Below are 20818 nucleotides of genomic sequence, written 5' to 3' on the forward strand. Positions count from 1 at the left end.
CATCAAGAGCTGGAAGGGGGGGGGGAGAGGAACTTAAACAATTCCAGGCACTGAGGAAATTATTACAACCAAAATCTGACAAGACCCCAGGTCCTGACGGACTGCATCCTAGGGCTTTAAAAGTGACCGCTGAGATAACAGATGCTTTGGTTTTAATTTTCCAGAATTCCCCAAATGCGGTAAAAGTCTCATTGGATTGGAAAATAGCAAATGTAACTCCTCTATTCAAGGGAAGGGGGGGAGACAGAAAGTAGGAAACTATAGGCCAGTTAGCTTAACATGTCATTGGGAAAACCCTGGAATCTATTAAGGTGGTTATAGATTCTATTAGAAAATCTCAGTGCAAAAGGACAGAGTTAACATGGTTTTGTGAAAGGGAAATTGTGTTTTTATTAGAGTTCTTTGACGAAGTAACACACAATGCAGATAAAGGTGAATCTGTGGATGTGGTGCACGCAAATTTCCAGGTATTTGACAAGGTGCCACATCAAAGCTTGCAATACAAAATAAGAGCTCATGGTGTAGGGGCTAACAAATTAACAGGGATAGTGGTTTGATTAGCTAACAAGGAGAAAAAAGAGAGTAGGCATAAATGGGTCATTTTCACAGTGGCAAGATACCATGAGTGGAGTGGCATAGGGATCAGTGCTGGGGCCTCAACTATTTACAATCTATAATAACTTGGACAATGGAACTGAATATACAGTTGCTAAATTTGCTGACGACACAAAGATAGATAGGGAAGTAAGCTGTGAAGAGGACATAAGGAATTTGCAAAGGGATATAGATAGGTTAAGTGAGTGAGCACAAATTTGGCAGATGGAATACATTGTGAAAAAATGTGAACTTGTTGCTTTGGCAGGAAGAATAGGAAAAAAGCATATTACTTAAATGGGGAAAGATTGCAGAACTCGGTACAGAGGGTTATGGGTGCCCTGGTACATGAATCACAAAAATATTATGTAGGTGCAGCAAGTGATTAGGAAGGTAAATAGAATGTTGTTGTTTATTTCAAGGGCAACGGAAGATCAAAGTAGTCATGTTTTGTGACAGCTGTATAGGGCATTGGCAAGGCCAAATCTGGAGTACCAGTTTTGGTCTCCTTATTTAAGAAAGGACATAACTGCATTAGAAGCAGTTCAGAGAAAGCTCACTCGACTGATTCCTGAGATGAGGGGGTTTTCTTATGAGGAAAGGTTGGGCATATATCTATTGGCGTTTAGAAGAATGAGAGGTATCTTATTGAAACATATAAAGATCCTGAGGGAACTTGACAGGATGGATGCTGAAAGAATATTTCCACACCTGTAGAAGAGACTAGAACTAGGGGACACATTTTAAAAATAAGGGGTCCCTCATTTAACGTAGAGATGAGAAGAAATTTTTCCTCTCAGAGGGTCACGAGTCTGTGGAGCTCCCTTTCCTGGAAAGCAGTGGAGACAGGATCACTGAATGTTTTTAAGGCAGAAGTAGATTGTGTGCCAAGTTCGTCAAGACCCTAACTCTCAGTAGCAAAACAGCAGTTAAGATAAATAAGAGTTATGAATTACAGCCAGTAGGGAAGTCAGGCATGTCCACAAGGGACAAAAGGTGGGTCTCATACAACACCCAGCACTCAAATTTAGAGCAATGGCAGAATCTTGGAAGTAGGATGCATATTGATATATGACATAGCATGACAGAGGAAAACCACAAATAGGACAGTGGGGAATACAACAGATTCAAACATTATCAAATTTTAAAAATGGATCTAATTACGGATCGAGTTAACTCAAAATACTTACTTGAATTGTGTGCACCTTGTTGCAACTGAATGCTTGAAGAAGCGAATGAATTCACAGTTGCTGTCTGTAATTGTGGGCTACTAACAGTTAATGGAGCTGGTGCAATTGGCGTCAATGCCCCACTGGATGCTACTTGGCCCAATGTGACAGTATGCACCGGTGTCAGAGTTATCTGCTGGGCTGGTGCATTCTGAATTTGCACATTTTGCAAGTTCTGGATGTTCTGCACCTGAAAGGTTTGCCAGGTAATTTCTCCAGATGGAGTTAACGTTGGGGCTCGTATTATTAGGGAGCCTGCATTTTGCACTACTTGTAATTGAAGATTCTGCAAAGCTTGCTGAGGAACGGCTTGTGCAGTAATTGTTTGTCCTGCAATAGTCTGTATTGTCTGTTGTGGAATACTCTGAACAATCTGTGGCTGGACAGTAAATTGCTGATGTGACTGAAATTGAATCTGATGGTCAGCTGTTTGTGAGGTCGAAGCTTGTAAGTCTTGTAACTGTGTTTGATCAACAGTAGCTTGATTCACATGAAGTACATTTGTTGCCTGTATCTGATCAGAGGTTTCGGTAGAATTACTGCTGGAGGGAGCTTGCTGTACATCATCAATATGGTCATCAGAAACAACCATATGACTCACTGAAGTTGTTGGCACAAATGAAGCTATATTAGTGTTAGAGTCACTAGAAGCAGAGTTCTGCACAGCTCCTGTAATGCTTTGCTCATCTGTCCTTGCTGAGGTATCTATATTATTTATAGCTTCTGATGAAACAGGTATAATCATTGGGCTTGATGTGGTAATTGCTGCACTGTTACTTTGAGTCAGGGACTCTGAAGCAGGTGCTGTTCCAAGAGAGTCAACATCAACATTTCCAATGGGCACAAAAGCAACATTTCCTGTTAGTCCAACAGGAACATTAGTAAGAAGTTGAGCTTGACTAGGATAAGATGTACCACCGTAAGCTACTCCTTGAATTTGCACAGGGACTTGAGCATTGCCCTGCTGTATCTGAACTGAAACAGCTGGTGACATAAGATTTTGAGTAGTCAAAATGTTGCCTGAAGGAGTCTTGCCAGCAATTATTGCTTGATTGGAGCCAGGAATAATTTGAATATGGCCATTGCCATCTTGCTGTAATGCTGCATCTGCACTAGAAGAAGCTAAGCTCAATTGTAAGTGCTGCCCATCTCCAGTCTGAATTTGTGGAATAACTTGATATTGAACACTAGGCCCTACACCAGTTGGAGCTGTGGATGATCCTGGAGCAACTGCAAACACCTGCTGGTTCTGCAAGCTTTGTAAAACATATTGTCCACTTGTTGGTACAGAGGCAGTGACTGGAGATCCTGGTACCTGTCCAGTAATTTGCACAAAATTACCAGCAGTATCTTTTGTTACGACAGTTGGTGTTGAAGTTATTAACTGCCATCCATTTGATGCTGCAAGCTGTGCAGAAGCCAAGTCAAGCGGCTGGAAAAAAAAATATGATTTGCATTATCATAATATAATCCAAACATTACGAGATGCCATAATAATTACAAAGCACTCTTTTCAGTCTGTGAAAAAAACCACTTGAGCCATACTAAAATTTGATCATTTAACATTTGTTTAAAAATGTTGGGGGAGGCGATGGCTTAGTGGTATTGTCGCTGGACTAGTATTCCAGAATCCTGCCACAGCAGATGATGTAATTTGAATTCAATAAATTCTGCAATTAAAAGTCTAATGATGACCATGAAACCATCGTCAGTTGTTGTAAAAAGCCACCTGGTTCACTTTAGGGAAGAAAATCTGCTGTCCTTACCTGGTCTGGCCTCGAGGTCCACAGCGATGTGGTTGACTCTTAAATGCCCTCTGAAATGGCCTAGCAAGCCACTCAGTTGCATAAAACCACTACAAAGTCTCAAAAAAAGGAATAAAACTGGATGGGCCACCCGGCATCGACCCAGGTGCCAGAAACTACAATGGTAAACTCAGCCCTGTCAACCCTGCAAAGTCCTCCTTACTAACAGTGGGAGAGCTGTCTCACAGACAAGTCAAGCAATAGCCTGACACAGTCTGATGCAGTCATCCTCAAAGAATCATATCTTACAGATAATGGCCCAGGCACCACCATCACCATCCCTGGGTATGTCCTGTCCCACTGGCCGGACAAGGTGGCGGCACAGTGGTATACAGTTGGGAGGGAGTTGCCCTGGGAGTCCTCAACATCAACTCCAGACCCCATTAAGCCTCATTGCATCAGGCCAAACTTGGGCAAGGAAACCTGATTACCATGTACCAGCCTCCCTCAGCGCTCCTCCATGTTGAACACCACTTGGCAAGGGCACAGAATGTAACCTGGGTGGGGAACTTCAATGTCCATCACCAAGAGTGGCTCGGTAGCACCACTACTGACTGAGATGGCCGAGTCCTTATGGACATAACTGCTAGACTGGGTCTGCAGCAGGTGGTGAGTGAACCAACAAGAGCAAAAAACATATTTGACCTCATCCTCACCAAGCTGCCTGCCACAGATGCATCTGTCCATGACAGTATTAGTAGGAGTGACCACTGCACAGTTGTTGTGGAGACAAAGTCCTGCCTTCACATTAAGGATACCCTCCATCTTGTGTGGCACTACCAGCGTGCTAAATGGGATAGATTTCAAACAGATCTAGCAACTCAAGACTGGACGTCCATGAGACACTGTGGGCCATCAGCAGCAGCAGAATTGTACTCAAGCATATTCTGTAGCCTCATGGCCCGGCAGAGCCCCTACTCTACCATTAGCATCAAGCCAGGGGATTAACCCTGGTTCAATGAAGGGTGCAGGAGGGCATGCCAGGCATACCTAACAATGAGGTGTCAACCTGGTGAAGCTATAACACAGGACAACTTGCGTGCCAAACAGCATAAGCAGCAAGTGATAGACAGAGCTAAGTAATCCCACAACCAGCGGAACAGATTAAGCTCTGCAGTCCTGCCACATCCAGTCGTGAATGGTGGAAGGCAATTAAACAACTCACTGGAGGTGGTGGTTCCACACATATCCCCATCGTCAATGATAGGGGAGTCCAGCACATCAATGCAAAAGATAAGACGGAAGCATTTGCAACAATCTTCAACCAGAAGTGCCGAGTGGATGGTCCACCTCCGCCTCCTCCAAAGGTCCCCAGCATCACATATGCTAGTCTTCAGCCAATTCAATTCAGTCCACGTGATATCAAGAGACGGCTAAAGGCACTGGATACTGCAAAGGCTATGGGCCTTGCCAATATTTCAGCAACTGTGCTGAAGACTTGTGCTCCAGTACTTGCTGCGCCCCTAGCCAAGCTGTTCCAATAAAGCTAATAACACTGAATGACATCTACTCGACTATGTGGAAAATTGCTCAGGTATGTCCTGTACACACAAAGCAGGACAATCCAACCAGGCCAATTACCAACCCATCAGTCTACTCTCCATCATCAGTAAAGTAATGGAAGGGGTCATCAACAGTGCTATCGAGTGACACTTGCTTCACCGACACCCATTTTGGGTTCCGCCAGGGCCACTTAGCTCCTGATCTGATTGCAGCCTTGATTCAAACATGGGCAAAAGAGCTAACTCTCAAGGTGAGGCAAGAGTGACTGCCCTAGACATAATGGCCGCATTTGACCAAGCGTGGCATCAAGGAGCCCTAGAAAAACTGGATTCAATGGGAATTAAGGGGAAAACTCTCCAGAGGTTGGAGTCAGACCTAGCACAAAGATGGTTGTGGTTGTTGCAGGTCAGTCACCTCAGCTCCAGGACATCACTGCACGAGTTCCTCAAAGTAGTGTCCTCAGCCCAACCATCTTCAGCTGCTTCATCAATGATCTTCCTTCCATCATAAGGTCAGGAGTGGGGATGTTCGCTGATGAGTACGCAATATTCAGCACCATTCACAACTCCTCACATACTGAAGCAGTCCATGACCAAATACAGCAAGGCCTGCACAATATCCAGGCTTGGGCTGACCTGTGGCAAGTAATAGTCATACCACACAAGTGCCAGGCAATGACCATCTCCAGCGAGAGAGAATCTAACCACCACCTGGAAGTTCACCTCCAAGTCACTCACCACGCTGACTTAGAAATATATCGCCGTTCCTTCACTGTCGCTGGATCAAAATCCTGGAACTCCCTTCCAAACAACACTGTGGGTGTCCTTCACCACATGGACTGCAGCTGTTTAAGAAGGGAGCTCACCACCACCTTCTCAAGGACAACTAGGGGCGGGCAATAAATGCTCGCTCAGCCAGCAAAGCCCACATCCATAAGTGAATCAAAAAAATTAGTACCTGCTCCTGAAATACAAAAGCCATGTTGCTTGCATTAAAAATGTTACAATTCTTATGCTTTCCTTTCAGGACCACCTGGGAATACAAAAATAACCCTAAGCTTCAGAAACCCCTATTCCCATTATCCTCCACCCTCAACTCTAGCAAGTGCAGGGAGTTCATGGACTTCTTTGTCACCAAGCTTGAGACCAACCATTCAGCTGCCTCTGCTACTTCCCTCCATTCTCATATCCCACTGGCTCAAAAACCTTTTAAGTTACCACCTCCCCCAACTGGAATTCGTATATCTCTATCTCCCCACATGCCCTGTCCAAACTCATCTTGTCCATGATGCCCATCTCCTCAATCCTATTCCCACTAAAATGCTGACCACCCAGCTTCCCATACAGCCCCCCACATTGTTCACATTTCCCTTTCCTCACATACTATCCCACCCCTTCAAATCTGCAGTCAGCACCCCACTCCTTAAAAAAGCACCCTGGATTCCCCCACCTGCCTTCCAGGAATGACCAGTGTGAGAGAGCACAATGGCTTTCATAGGGACTATTGTAAAGGTGTAGGCAAGTGCGTGACCGAGCAGAATGGCGACTGGTTGGCCAAAGGCTAGACAACTGGGAATTTGGAAGTGCAGTTGGAACTGATTTGGATGAGATTTTTCCAGGGGTGCCATGGAAGGAAATAAGTTGGGAAGTCGAGGATGGAGAGAGAATATTAGGAAATGACCACCCTTTCTCCAACCTCCCATTCCTCTCCAGTCCTTGAACTTGCTGTCACCTTCCAAATCTGTGTCGATCTTTCCTGAAGGCATGTTTAAATACCTCCAATCATGCTTCCAACCACAATACAGTTACAGCCCTCAAAGTTACGAATGTTCTCCTATGTGATGGTGACAATGGAAAACTATCCCTCCTTGTTCATCTCAACATGCCTGCAGACTCTGACATGCCTGACTGCACCATCCTCCTCCAAAGCCTCTCTTCCATCCTTCAGTTGTCTGGGACTGCACTCTACTGGTTCCAGTTTTATCTATCCAGTCATAGTCTGTGAATCAGCTATCATTTTCTTCCTGTTCTCATGCCATTACCTCAAGTCCCTACGGGTCTTAGGATACCCGCACTTCTCATCTACCTTTGCCCATCTGTGACATCATCAGAAAACAGTGGTAGTTCTCACATATACTCAGACCCAGCTCTGCCTCTCCACATCCCTCCCATTATCTCTAATTTGTTACACTGCTTACCTAACAACCAAGACTAGATGAGTCAAAGACCACCCACAAACTCTGCTCTCCGGGCCTCTCCCTGGCACCTATCTGCCAAACCAGACGGTTCACTACCTTGGTGTCATATCTGACCTCGAAATGAGCTGCTTACAACATATGCCCACCATCACCAAGGCGGTCTCTCCCTAACATCACCAAACTCCATCCCAGCCTCTGCTCATTTGCTGCTGAAACCCTCATGAATGCATTTGTTACCTCTAGATTCGCCTATTCCAATGTACTTCTGTCCAATCTTTTCTTATAGTACCTTCCATAAACTTCAGCTCGTCCAAAACTCTACAGCCTGTATCCAAACACCAAGTCCCATTCACCCATCACCCCACTACTCGCTTACCTACACTGGTTCCTGGTCTGGCAATGCTTCAATTTTAAAATTGTTATCCTTGGTTTCAAATCTTTCCATGACCCTGCCCATCTTTGTACCCTCCTCCAGCCATACAACCCTCATGCCTCTACACTAATCCAATTTTGGCCTCTTGGCCTCCTATTTTAAATCATTCCACCATTGATTGCTATGCTTTAAGTTGCCTGGGTTTTAAGTTCTAGAATTCCCTCTCCAAATCTCTTCGCTTCTAAACATCCTTTAAGATGCACCTTAAAATCTACTTCTTTGGCCAAGATTTTGGTCATTTGTTCTTTATCTGCTGATGCAGCTCAGTGTCAAACTTTGTTGATAACTCGTATGAATGAATTAAAAAAAAACACTACTAGTTCTGCCTTTAATTCAGAAACAGTTTTCACTTGATATCAAGTCATCTTTATTAATTCTGCATTTTAAAGTGCTAATCACGTACACATATCCTGCAATCAAATAATTAGTATGTTAACCTTAAAAATCACATTCTGAAAAAAGCAACCACTCACCAAGTCTCTCACCATTATTTTTGGGGGGGTCAGCACTGACTAGTCATACCATCACCATGACTACAAGAACAGAGTAAAGAGTGGGTATCTTGAAAAAACCTGCTCATCTACAAAGCTCAAGCAAACAGTGATATGGCATACTCACCGATCAACAGTCAAAGAGAGGACATCATCCTATTTAATTAATTAGCACCTATGCCATAGACCCAATGGCATACTAGAACTGCAGCATGTACAATTCATAGGATACACCGCAGCAACTCTCCTAAGGTGACTTAGCAGCACTTCATCCATGTGACCGCTACCATGAGTAGAAAGGTCAAGAAAATACTATTAACTCCAAAGTCTCTATCCAGGTCATAAAGTTACCCTGACTTAAGGCACATTATGCCATTCCTTTAATTTAACTGGGTCAATATCTTAGAACTTCTTACCTAACAACATGTGGAGTACCATGTAACTGTGTATTCTGAACATGTGCAAGCAGCAAACTTTCCCAGTAAGCAAAGCAAGTTGAAGGGTAGGATGGCAATTCCCCATATCCTGTCAATATTTGAGTTTCATTGCTTCCAAAAATATTTGCAAGAAATTGGAGATTGAATTTTCAAATCTTTAATTTCAGCTAAATGACAATCACAAACATGCATTAACAAATTCATATATTTTGTTTACCCATTTATGAACAAATGGGAAGAGGAACAGCTATTATCATGGTTGCTTTGTCAATGGTTAGAAAAATTATTTTGGAGCATGGATTTTTCTTTCAAAAAGCCAATCACTATTTTTGGTTTGTTATATATTCAGTCAAAAATCTGAGGAACTATTTCTGAGGTTTTCCTTACATTTCGAAACCGCATAAATCAACTAAACATTTTATGGGGTGATTTGTTCATGGAAACTTATGCTAAAAGCGGCATAAGTCAAATTTTGCTCCGACTTTGACTTTCCAAATCCATATTTATAATAGAAACTTCTACGTAGACTTTGCCAGGCATTCAGGGAAGTGCCAGATTGTTAAATGAAGTCGAGTTCATGGATTTGGAGTAATATATTAGCATGGATTGAGGATTGGTTAACTTACTGAAAACAGATTAGAAATAAAATGGGTCATTTTGAGTTAACTAGTAGGACGGTACAAGGATCATTGCTTGGGACTCAGCTATTTACAATCTATAATTAGTCATTAAAGTCCAGAAGGAGACCATTCAACCCAGTAAGTCCACATTAGCTCTCTGCAGAGCAATCCAGTCAGTCCCATTCCCCTTCTCTATCCTCTCAGCTCTGCAAGTTCATTTCTCAAGTTTACCCAATTTCCGTTTGAAATCAACGATTACCTCTGCTTCCACCACCCTCATAGGCAGTGGGTTCCAAGCATTACCACTTATAAAAAATTCTTCCCCCCAGCCCCCTTTATCTCTTGCCCAAAACTTTAAATCTGACTGCTTGAGGGGACCAAGAGACAAGACAAAGCTAGATTGGAAAGCAAGTTGTGAGGAGGACACAAAGAGACTGCAAAGGGATATAGACTGGTTAAGTGAGTATGCAAAAATATGGCAGATGGAGTATAATATGGGGAAATAGGAAACCACTTTGACAGAAATAGGAAGAAAGCAGTATTATTTTTTAATTGAGAAACTAGTAAATGTTGATATCCAAAGAAACTTAGGAGCCCTTGTGGACAAGTCAGGCACATCAAGCAATCAAGAAAACAGATTTACGTCAGTCATACTCTAACCCATTTGTAGTAAGAAGATTAAGGAAGGCGTTTGATTAGACCACACTTGAGAGTGTAAGTTTTGGACTCCTTATCCAAGGAAGATATACTTTCCTCAGAGGTGGCGCAACAAAGATTCCGATAATTCTGGGACGAGGGCTATGCTACAAGGAGAGATGAAGAAGTAGAATGGGTCTTTATTTTCTGGAGCTTAGAGGTACTGAAAACTACAAACTGCACAGAAGGCTGACAGGATAGATGCTGAGAAGTTATTTCCCCTAGCGAGAGAGTCTAGAACTAGGGGGTCATAGTCTCAAGATAATGGCCGGACATTTAGGACCTCAATAAGGAGAAATGGCATTACTCAGATATGAATATTTGGAATTCTCTTTCCAGGAGGGTTGTGATGCACAGTTGTTCAGCATATCCAAGGTTAAGATAGACAGATTTTTTGACACCAAAGTAATCAAGAGATATTGAGATAGGACAGGAAAGTGGAGTTGAGGTAGAAGGTCAGGCCTGATCTTAATGAATGGCACAGCAGGATCAAGGGTCTAGTACTTCTATTTCTTATGCAATAATTAATGCTTGATATTGGCAGCACAACTACTGACAAAATGGTGCAATTAAAAGGATAGTAGATTTACATCAGAAATGTGGGTATTTGTTTTTCACGAAAATATAAAAACAAGGATGAATTACATCTGCTTGCCCTGGTTCAATTATCTCACGCTCTTAAAATCTTCTTCACCTGAAGTCTTCAATCCATATTTGCCATGCTATCAACCAGTAGTATATTAAATTTCCCACTTCTGGCAATTTTACATCCATAAATTTGAAGCGGAAAATTTATGCACAAAATGCTTTAAACCAAAAACAAAGACAGGAATGGACAGACAATGGGAGAAGTAATGGTGGGAATACTTAAAGGCACAAAATAGGGTTGCAGGCTGGACAGACAGGGAGGCTAATATATGAAAATAAGGGGGCTGGACTTCAATAGTTCTAAATTGGCCAACTCTCCACCGGTTGGAGTCATACCTAGCACAAAGGAAGATGGTTGTGGTTGTTGGAGGTCAGTCGCCTCAGCTCCAGGACATCACCGCAGGAGTTCCTCAGGATAGTGTCCTCAGCCCAACCATCTTCAGCTGCTTCATCAATGATCTTCCTTCCATCATAAGGTCAGAAGCAGGGATGTTCGCTGATGATTGCTCAATGTTCAGCACCATTCGTGACTCCTCAGATACTGAACCAGTCCATGATCCAATGCAGCAAAACCTGGACAATATCCAGGCTTGGCCTGACAAGTGGCAAGTAACATTCACACCACACAAGTGCTAGGCAATGACCATCTCCAACAAGAGAGAAACCAACCATCGCCCCTCGATGTTCAATGGCATTACCATCACTGAATCCCCCACCCCCCCCCCCACATTATCAACATCCTGGGGTTACCATTGACCAGAAAGTGAACTGGACTAGCCATATAAATACTGTGGCTTCAAGAGTGGGTCAGAGGCTAGGAATCGTGCAACAAGTAACTCACCTCCTGACTCCCCAAAGCCTGTCCATCATCTACAAGGCACAAGTCAGGAATGTGACGGAATACTACCCATTTGCCTGGATGAGGATAGCTCCCACGATACTCAAGAAGCTTGACACTGTTCAGAACAAAGCAAGCCGCTTGATTGGTGCCAAATCCACAAATATTCACTTCCTCCACCACCAACACACAGTAGCAGCAGTGTGTATCAAATACAAGATGCACTGCAAGAATTCACCAAGGCTCCTTAGACAGCACCTTCCAAACCCACATCCACCACCCATCTAGAAGGACAAGGGCAGCAGATAGATGGGGACACCACCACCTGGAAGATCCCCCCCAAGTCACTCACCATCCTGACTTGGAAATATATCGCTGTTCCTTCACTATCGCTGGGTCAATATCCTGGAACTCCCTTCCCAAAAGGGCTATGGGCGTACCTATACCACATGTACTGCAGCAATTCAAGAAGGCAGCTCACCACCACCACCTTCTCAAGGGCAACAAGGGATAGGGCAATAAATGCTGGCCCAGCCAGCGATGCCCACATCCCATGAATGAGTAAAGAAAAAGCATTTTGGATCTCATTCTCCCTCACAAGATTATCGAGAGGGCAGGATATAATAATGCCAGACTCAGCCTACATCAAATATTACTTCCCCTCTCAATCATCACAAACCCCAATGTAACCAGAATCACCCCAAGCTTATAGACGTCCCTCCCCAATTGCTCCAGATCCTAGGATTCCTCTTCCAACTTTTTGTACCAATGTTCCTAGATGCTATCAAAATACTGTCAGAATTCATCCTACAAATGTCAGATTATAAGTTCCCTTGCCAATGTTCTCAGATCCCTGTGCCACCAAATGCCGATTGGCATTTCAATTCTTACAAAGTCTCTAACTCAATCACCAATTACCATGGAAGAATTGCTCATAGTACATAATGTGCTAATCTAGTTTCCAATCACAATTTAGGCATTACACTTAAAAATTCAATTTATTATCCTGACCCAGCGAGCAGTGCCATGGCGAAATCTACTTATTGTATCACAATTGTCATACTAAGATGACATGCAAGTGTTGCTTTTAACTGTACAGCAGATAGATATTACACATAACTTTCAGTCCCACTGCTGTTCAGAGGTCAGTTTGTCTTGGTGATACTGCATCTAACTTTAATTTTTTTACATTGTTAAAGATTGCCCTCAATATATTCCACAGGTAGTTACCATTTTATGCTTTAAGTGTGATGTGGCCCGATTCTAAACTCCTCCAAACCTTTTCTGCACTTCCATTTAAAACTTAATTTTAAAATAGGAAGCAGGAATAGACCCTTCAACCTCTCCAGCTTGCCCCACCATTCATCTAAGTCATGGCTGATCATCTATCTGATCCCCATATCCCTTGGATGTCATTCGTACCTAGAAATCTATCGATCTCAGTCTTGAACATACTCAATGACTAAGCTTCCAGAGCCCTCTGGGGTAGAGAATTCCAAAGGTCCTCTAGAATCCTTCTGAGTGAAGATATTTCTCCTCTCATCTCAGTACTAAATGGCTTGTCCCTTAATCTGAGACTGTGCGCCCTGGTTCTAGACACCCAACACCCCCACCCGGGGGAAGCATCCTATCCACATCTCCTCTGTTTTGCCCCTTAAGATGTTAGTAAGTTTCAATTAGATTATCTCTCATTCTTCTAAACTCTAGAGAATACAGGCCCAGTCTTCTCAATCTCTCTTCATGGGACAGTTTGGCCATCTCAGGAATTAAGTCTGGTGAATCTTATTGCCCTCCCTCCATAGCAAGTATATCCTCCCTTAGGTAAAGGGACCAAAACTGTACACAATACTGCAGGAGTGGTCTAACCAAGGTTCTATACAACTGAAGCAAGACATCTTTATTCCTGTACTCAAACGCTCTTGCAAATAAAGGCTAATATACCTTTTGCTTTCCTAATTGCTTGCTGCACCTGCATTTTAGCTTTCAGTAACTCATGAACAAGGGCACTCAGGTCCCTTTGGACATCAACATTTCCTGATTTCTGGGCCTAACATTGGCTCTTTCCTGCTGCCTGTTTCATCCAATTCTTGGCCTGCTGTCATCTAATCTGCAACCATTGAGAATCCTTCCACAGATTTGAGATATTAACCCTGCTGTATTCCAAGTCTGGGTCAGGAATTTCCCATCCTTGGATATGCTGCCTCCTGAGTGGCCTGGTCCATGAACTCTCTGCTACAAATGCCATTCCACCCATCAATCTCATGCCTTCAGACACTGTGTACTTCGGTGCTAGCATTTTCTGCTCAGAAGCTATTCTTCAAATACTTTTGGAAAAGCTTTAGTGTACACATGTGCAGATTTTTTTTAAAGAAGAGGCTGTGTGTAGAAAATTGTTCAGATGAGGTTTTGGTTTGTATTCCATACATTTTTAAAAAGTGCAGAGATTTTATTACTTAATGTAGGTAAGTGGGCCTCTTGGTAGAGTATGTGGGGGGCAGGGGGGTGGGGAGGAAGAGGAGAGGAGAACTGAGTATAAAAAAGTGGAAGTAGAACAGAGAGAAGTACAAAGGGAAGAAGTAGGCTTAGGGCTGAAGGGGTTGTAGCATTGACAATCAGTAGTGGGAACATAATGGCAAAGGGGTTAAAAAAATGCAATGAGGTGTACTTGTTTGGGATAGGGGTTGAGAAGGTCACATTTCCCTATAATTCCCACCCAAAATGTGACCCCTTTGCCAGTCAGTGTTATCAATTCCCACCAGAAAGAAAAGCAAAGAGAAAAGGTGGCAAAAGTAAAAATTGAAAGGGGGCGGTTGGAGGGTGGGGGGAGAGCAATAGCACAGAATTGGAGTATAAGGCCCCAAAAAAAAACACACGAGAATATCAGTGAAGGAGAGAGAGAAGTTCCAAAATCGAGCTCTCAGCATTTGAGGGAAAGAGCAAAGCCAAATGAGAATCAAAATGATAAGTTTTACGCCGGCAGCCAGGAGGCAAGTTGTCCCTCCACTCACCTCAAAAGGGTTTCCTAGTCCACCATACAGCTCAATCAACAGAACCCCTCTACCATCTCACCTTCCATGTTACCCATCTCTTCTCCTGTACCTGTACCCCTATTACCCCTCCTTTCCTCCACTCAATCCTCCTCCCATATTTTCCCTCTTCTCTCCTACCCAATTAATCACTCTCCACTTCTTGCACTTATGAAGCTGTGCATAAGCAGTCCTGCTGTGCCTCACATATGTCCAGACTAGGGCAACAGTGCAACAATGAAACGGCATCAAATGTTCTTGAATTTAAACTGCTCTCGCTCCTCCAGTCTTTGACAGCACCCTACCAACAGATGATTTTATTGAAGGTTCCTCCATAATTATTTCTCAACCAATGCCTGTTCCCCATATTCCTTCCCCTCTCCTACATCTATATTCCCCTCTCCTCCTTCCACTACATTGGGTAGTGATGAAACCACTAATTCTAAAATGACACATATGGCTAGTTAAGACCAAATGGTAACACCATATTATTAAAAGAACTAGAAAAGACTCAAATAACTGTGCCACTTCACATCAAATTCCAAAGTCACTTTCCCACCACCAGCACTCTGCTGACGTATACTTGCAACTTTCCTCTCCAATACTGCAAAATACCAATAACCCCGGTATTGCTGTTTATAAAGCTCAAACCTCCCCGTACCTAGTCCTGCTGATTCCCCTACCTTGTATGAGAGTTGTAGTTCTCCAATTCTACAGGGAAGGACTGCTCAACAACCCAATGAAGAGGCCGTATGTAAATCAATGGACTAGTTTATTTTCCAAGAAAACAGTGACTGAAAAGAATACGGTTTACAAAATAAATTTTATTAATTTCCTGTTGCTAAAAAAAATGCAAATTCTTCTCCATTTAAGGCCTACCTCACTCTTATGAATCAGCATCAACAAACTAACTGCCAATAACTTCAGGGGAAAAGACTGCTGTCTCTCTGCTCTAGGCACAAAGTTTGCTGCTGTCATTTTCCACCCAATGAAAAAGACTTAACCAAATAGCAAATGCTTAACCATCTCTCCTCTCCCAGCTGTGTTGAGAAATTGCCCATTAGCTGCCAATAAGAACTATCACCTACCAGTGCGAGGATAAAGACATTGCATTGACTGTTTTGCTAAAACCTTATTGAATTTCTTAAATCTTTGCCTGTAGAACTTCAGGCAGTAAATCATGTAATGTGCTATTCTTGATGCATCATAGTTCATACTGTCCGCTGGATCGACATTAGAAAATGCTGCAAATACTTTATCCACTTACACGTATGTGGCTATTCTACACCCATAATAAAGGACTAAGCAGCTCATCATTAGAGCATCAATATCATTTATTTTTGTCAAAATCTGCATTGGATCGATTTTAACTTAAAATGATAGGTCAAGTCTCACTGAACCTAACTTAACGGACTCAGTCTTTAAGCAATCTTTTTCAAGCTTGGTTTCGTTCAGCCACAGTTCCTCCTCCTCCTCACTGATCATATATTTGAGGTTCCCTCTCCTCTATCCATTTACTTCAGGCGTCTCTCATTTACACTTTCAATATTTTTAAGCAGAATGCTCACTTTTTGTTATCCTCCTCTTGTGGTGAATTAATCAATATTTTGACTATATTTTTATAACCCAGTTCATATCGACCCCCAAAAATACATTTTAGAAGCTAATAAAAAGAGGACCAAAGTTGAATCTCTGGAATACACTCCCTCAACCCTAACACCTACCTTGACGACAAATGTTTTTGATCGCCCTCTTTTTTTTTTGGCTGAACTTCCATTTTTCCCAAATTGAAAGTTTATCTTCATTAATGCTGTTGTATATACAGAAAGTTACGTAACCTTCTCCTGCTTTCTGAAAGATAGACTGTTGATGACTCAAATGAGATAAGGCCAACTGTAAGCCAGTTAACTTTTATTTTACATGTAATCCAAAACTGAACAGAACACTCTTGGCACAACATCTTACCCAATGCTTACTGTAAATTCAAAAAAAATATACTGCAAATTTTGTTCATACTGCAAACTTTGCTCTTGATACAGGGTTATTTCACTTTTGCAAGCAATTATTACCAAATTGACTGGCACTAACTTTACAAAAGCTCCCTTTCCTGTTTCAGACCCAAAACCAGTACTTTCCCCCACCTTGAAGCAATACATTTAAACCCCTGCACCTCCTCCAGTTGTGTTGAGAATTTCCACTTTAAGCTGCCAATGAACACTAGCATCTGTCCCTACCAGTGTGGGTGTTATAGAAAGTAAACTTAAGCTCAGCAAAAGTCCTAACAAAAGAGACAAAGAATGGGGGCCATTTTAGCATTACAAGTGTGAATATTTCCAGGTGTCAGATGAATGCATCTTCTCAAACTAACCTAGCCTGCAAGAAATACAATTCTTCACCCAGAGCATCAGCTAATGTGTCTGATCAATAACCCAGACGGTGTGTGTGTTTCAAGAAGTCAATCCCTAATAGCTGAATTTAATTTCATAATATAAAATTAACCCAATATGCTTTCCAGGCCAAATAGATGAAAACCACTAAGTGTGACATGTCCCCGATACTAATATACTTTAAGGTTCCTGAAGTAACCAGCATTTCATGTGGGTCATGGTGACTTAAAGCTGTAATTTATGAACAGGTATAAATCACCCTCTAATTCACTAAGGGTATACAAGCAGCTACCATTTCCTCAAATGTGTGTGTTTATGGTTTTGTTTACCCCCACCCAGAGTATTCAAACCTTAAAAAGAGGGATACAGCAGATAAGCAGCTAAACATCACACCATACTACAACACATCTGCTAGTGGCTAGATAAAAATGTTAGTCTGTATATTTTGAATTTAAGTGGGTTTCAATAAACACTAGTATATTAAGCTAATCACAGGTCCATAAAACAAGGATAAACCATTTCAATTTTAGCTGCAGCCTTAATTCTGTTAAGCTATCAACAAGAGATTGTAGGGGAGCCGAGGTACAAACTACCTCATTTGGTAAGATTAGTATAATGTAGGGTACAATTACAGCATCAGGTAGATGGAAACTTTCTTCCTGTTGAAGGTCTATATGACCCAAGCTATATGTTTTGTGCATCACAATGAGGACACCATCAATTTTTTTTTTTTACATTCTTTTGTTGCAGAGGTCCTTTCCCATGTATATTTGGTTGCCTTTATTCTAGTAAAGGCGAGAATGTCTGCACTTAGTCGTCATTTTCATCACACTCAAGCAAGGTGAATACTGCTGGGAATGCACAAGGACTACATGTCCATGTCTTTTCTGCAATGTAGAGTATTCCTGATATTTACTTTCCCTCTCCAGTCAACAGGCATGTTTCTGGAAACAATGAGGAGTTAGACAAAATGCCCCAATTTTAATTTTCTGTACCATTTTACTTGGGATTCAAGAGTGCTTTCTTCCCATAACATTAAAATAAAGATTTTTGGTTTCTGGAGGCCTTTGCAGTGTAGTGGTCTTCCAAAATCACAACTGGGAGATCTTGAATCAAAAGATGAATTCTCATGGATTGGAAGAGCTGGGTGTATTCCAGAGGTAATTTCACCAAAGTCTGCCAGCGATGGGTGCATGAACTATACAATACACAAGCTAGAAAGACAATGGTTACTAATTGCATACCAATGCAAGGTATGATTTTCAGAAAATTCAGGTGATTCAGAATCAAAAAACACTACCCAGTCAAGACAGGTACCTGTACTCTATAAACTCAAAAGTACAAAATAGCTGGCATTTTGCTAAGATTATCATAACATTTGATCAATAGAAAAGTTAATTATGCCAGTCTCATTGCTACTGGGGTAAAGGAAGGGGGAGGAAAAGAAGCATTATTTGAACAGTTATTCACTGCTAAAAAAAAATGGAGGGGCATTTAGGGAGGCTAAGTTAAAAGTAAGCATTTGTAGTGGTCTATTAACCGACTACAAAAAGCACTTACAATTTTGTTTCTTTCTAACCCCACTGGCCTATATTTGTTATTTTTTCATATCACCGTTGACAATAGTTTTGTCAAAAGACATAGCAAAGATCTGAAACTCCATTACATTAAATGAGTGCAGAGAATTTCTGCCAAGTTAATTACTGGTGCACCATCAGTTGTTCCACAAATCACTCTAGTATGCTTGACCATGTTGCCCTTTCGCTTTAGCAATACCACTAATAGCTTCCAGAAAATTTAGAGCAGAACTGCTTTGGAAATAATATCCTTGATCACACGGGCAATTGGAAGAAAAGACCGAAAAAACTGAGGTGGCTAGGAAATTCCCATCTTACACCAAAGCAAGTTCTAGGCTGACAAATAGCTTAAAGGTTTGCTGAGCTTTTAATCCTAATATCCATTTTGCATTCTTAAAGCAAACAGAATGGATAGCTGAAGAAACAAGCCAACTGTACGGTTAAACCATTGCGTAACATACAGTATGACAAAGTTGGATTTTGAGCAGGTAGTAAGTGAAAGAATTCATACAATTTCTCCTTTTTGAAAAATATTGTCTACCCCAATTTTTCTTGGGCTTTATTTCCACAGACAGGGAAATAATTATTCTTATTGAAAATTTATGAGCTAAGATACACTCAGGTGCGTAATGCATTCCTAGGTGCAATATTTACTTGGGGTTGAGGAAGCTGCCAAAGATCATCATTTGAGATAATTATAAAATTAAAATTTAATCCTGTTTATTTACTCATGCCTCAGAAATAAGGATAAAGGGTTATGTGTTTTGAAAATTAAGTTAATAAGGCCACTGAGGTTTTGCAGGGCCCTATTTTTCATAAGAGCATTTTAATACTGCAGAGAATGAAGTTGCATGTACATCGACGTATTCGTTCATCATTTTATAACCAACTTGCCTGACGATTATGTCTGCCTTTTCTTTCGAAAAATGGCACTTTTACATGTCGGTAACAAAAGGCTGAATTCGCAGAACTTCACTGCGCCGGTAATTGTGTTTGCTGTCGCGGGGGGATGGGGGGGGGGGGTGCGGCCGTTTTATTTTGCGATATTTGATGTTTTTGTTTTAAATGCGTGTTCGCACACTGTCTGATTGACTCACCAGCCCGGTCCCAACTGTTGTGGTAGCTCCAACGGTCTCCGATGGCGGCGAGCCGATCTTGCTGCACGTAGCTGCCAGCAATGCAAGCGGTGACGGCTGAATGTTCTACCCACAGGGGGCGGGTTTAGGAGGAAAGTGGGTGTGAATTAGTCCGGGGCTTACACAGGAAGTAACCGTACACATCAAAATTTAAACATGTGAACACACACCAACATAACAGATTCTGTTTATTTGCAAACTGCAAGACAAAAGAAAGCGCGCGAGTTTGGGGGCCGGCCTTACCTGCGCCCCGGCGTTTCTGTGCTGCAGATACTCGCTCTGCTTGTCCACGTCCAGCGCAGCCATTTCCTCTTGCTTCACTGGCTTTTCTGGAGCTGCAAAGAAGGGGGAGGGGAATGAGAAAAGAAAAGATCAGAAGGGAGAAGACTCGCAAACGGCGTTAAGGAAATGTAATCAGATTGAGCAGCCGCCCAAGGCCCCCGGCCTCCCTCGCCGCCTCTCAGCGCCCGCCCGCCCGCCGGACCGGCCTTTCTTGCAAACCTACCAGTCATAGCGGCTCCCGGGCGGCTCACACCGGCTCGGTTTATACGGTTAACATGGTGCCTTTCGGACGCTAGCGCCGGGCAAGCGTCGTTCGGGTTTTATTTGTGTTGTGTGCTGCTTTGATTGACGGTGCAGGAAGCGGGCGAAGGGTGGGGCTTCGAGCCGGGACCGTCCGGGGGTCGGCAGAAAAACCACGACGTTCCTGGACCTTCAACCAAACCTGATAGCGGAAGCTCCGCCCTCTAACCGAATCCCCCATTGGTTTTTTTTCTCCTCTTGTCCGGTTGAGCTGAGCGTTGATTGGCTTTCTCAGCAGTCAATCTCACCACTTCCGCTCAAAGTTTGGTTGAGCCACTGCATGTTTTTCCCTGAGGGGGTGGGGGAGGGGAAAGAATAGATTGGAGTCGGGAGGTGACTCGATGTGAGGCGATAGTCGAGTGTTGGGTTTAATCCCTGTTTCAGTATGAGAACTGCGCAGGGTAGATAGAAGGTTCTGGGTGACCTTCGTCATCGTAGATCATGGATGATCTGATTATGGCCAAAACTCCACTTTCTTGCCTGATCCCATAACCCTTTACTCCCTTTTAAACTGAGGTAGACAATGACCTGGCCTCCAGTACTCTTATCTATGGAAGAGAATTCCAAAGACCAATGACGCTCTGACAAAAGAAGTTCCTCCTCAGTCTTAAATGGGAGA

The 20818-nt window shown here is 42.6% G+C and overlaps 1 protein-coding gene across 4 annotated transcripts in view; it reads right to left on the reverse strand.

Moving 5' to 3' along the window:
- Window positions 1-20340, reverse strand: part of LOC121284868 (transcription factor Sp3-like) — a 56556-nt gene extending 36216 nt beyond the window's left edge. For 2 of the 4 annotated variants that reach the window (XM_041200709.1, XM_041200707.1), the window contains exons 1-4: window positions 20123-20340; window positions 19861-19952; window positions 19579-19683; window positions 1785-3255 (exon numbers count right to left, since the gene is read on the reverse strand). In XM_041200709.1, the coding sequence (XP_041056643.1) occupies window positions 1785-3255; window positions 19579-19683; window positions 19861-19952; window positions 20123-20129 (1675 nt within the window). In that variant the 5' untranslated portion in view covers window positions 20130-20340. The remainder of the gene's footprint in view (window positions 1-1784; window positions 3256-19578; window positions 19684-19860; window positions 19953-20122) is intronic. The other 2 variants (XM_041200708.1, XM_041200711.1) reach the window with 2 other exon arrangements.
- Between the last annotated feature and the right edge of the window lie 478 nt (window positions 20341-20818).

Source organism: Carcharodon carcharias, chromosome 12 (assembly GCF_017639515.1).
Source record: "Carcharodon carcharias isolate sCarCar2 chromosome 12, sCarCar2.pri, whole genome shotgun sequence".
Lineage (NCBI taxonomy): Eukaryota > Metazoa > Chordata > Chondrichthyes > Lamniformes > Lamnidae > Carcharodon > Carcharodon carcharias.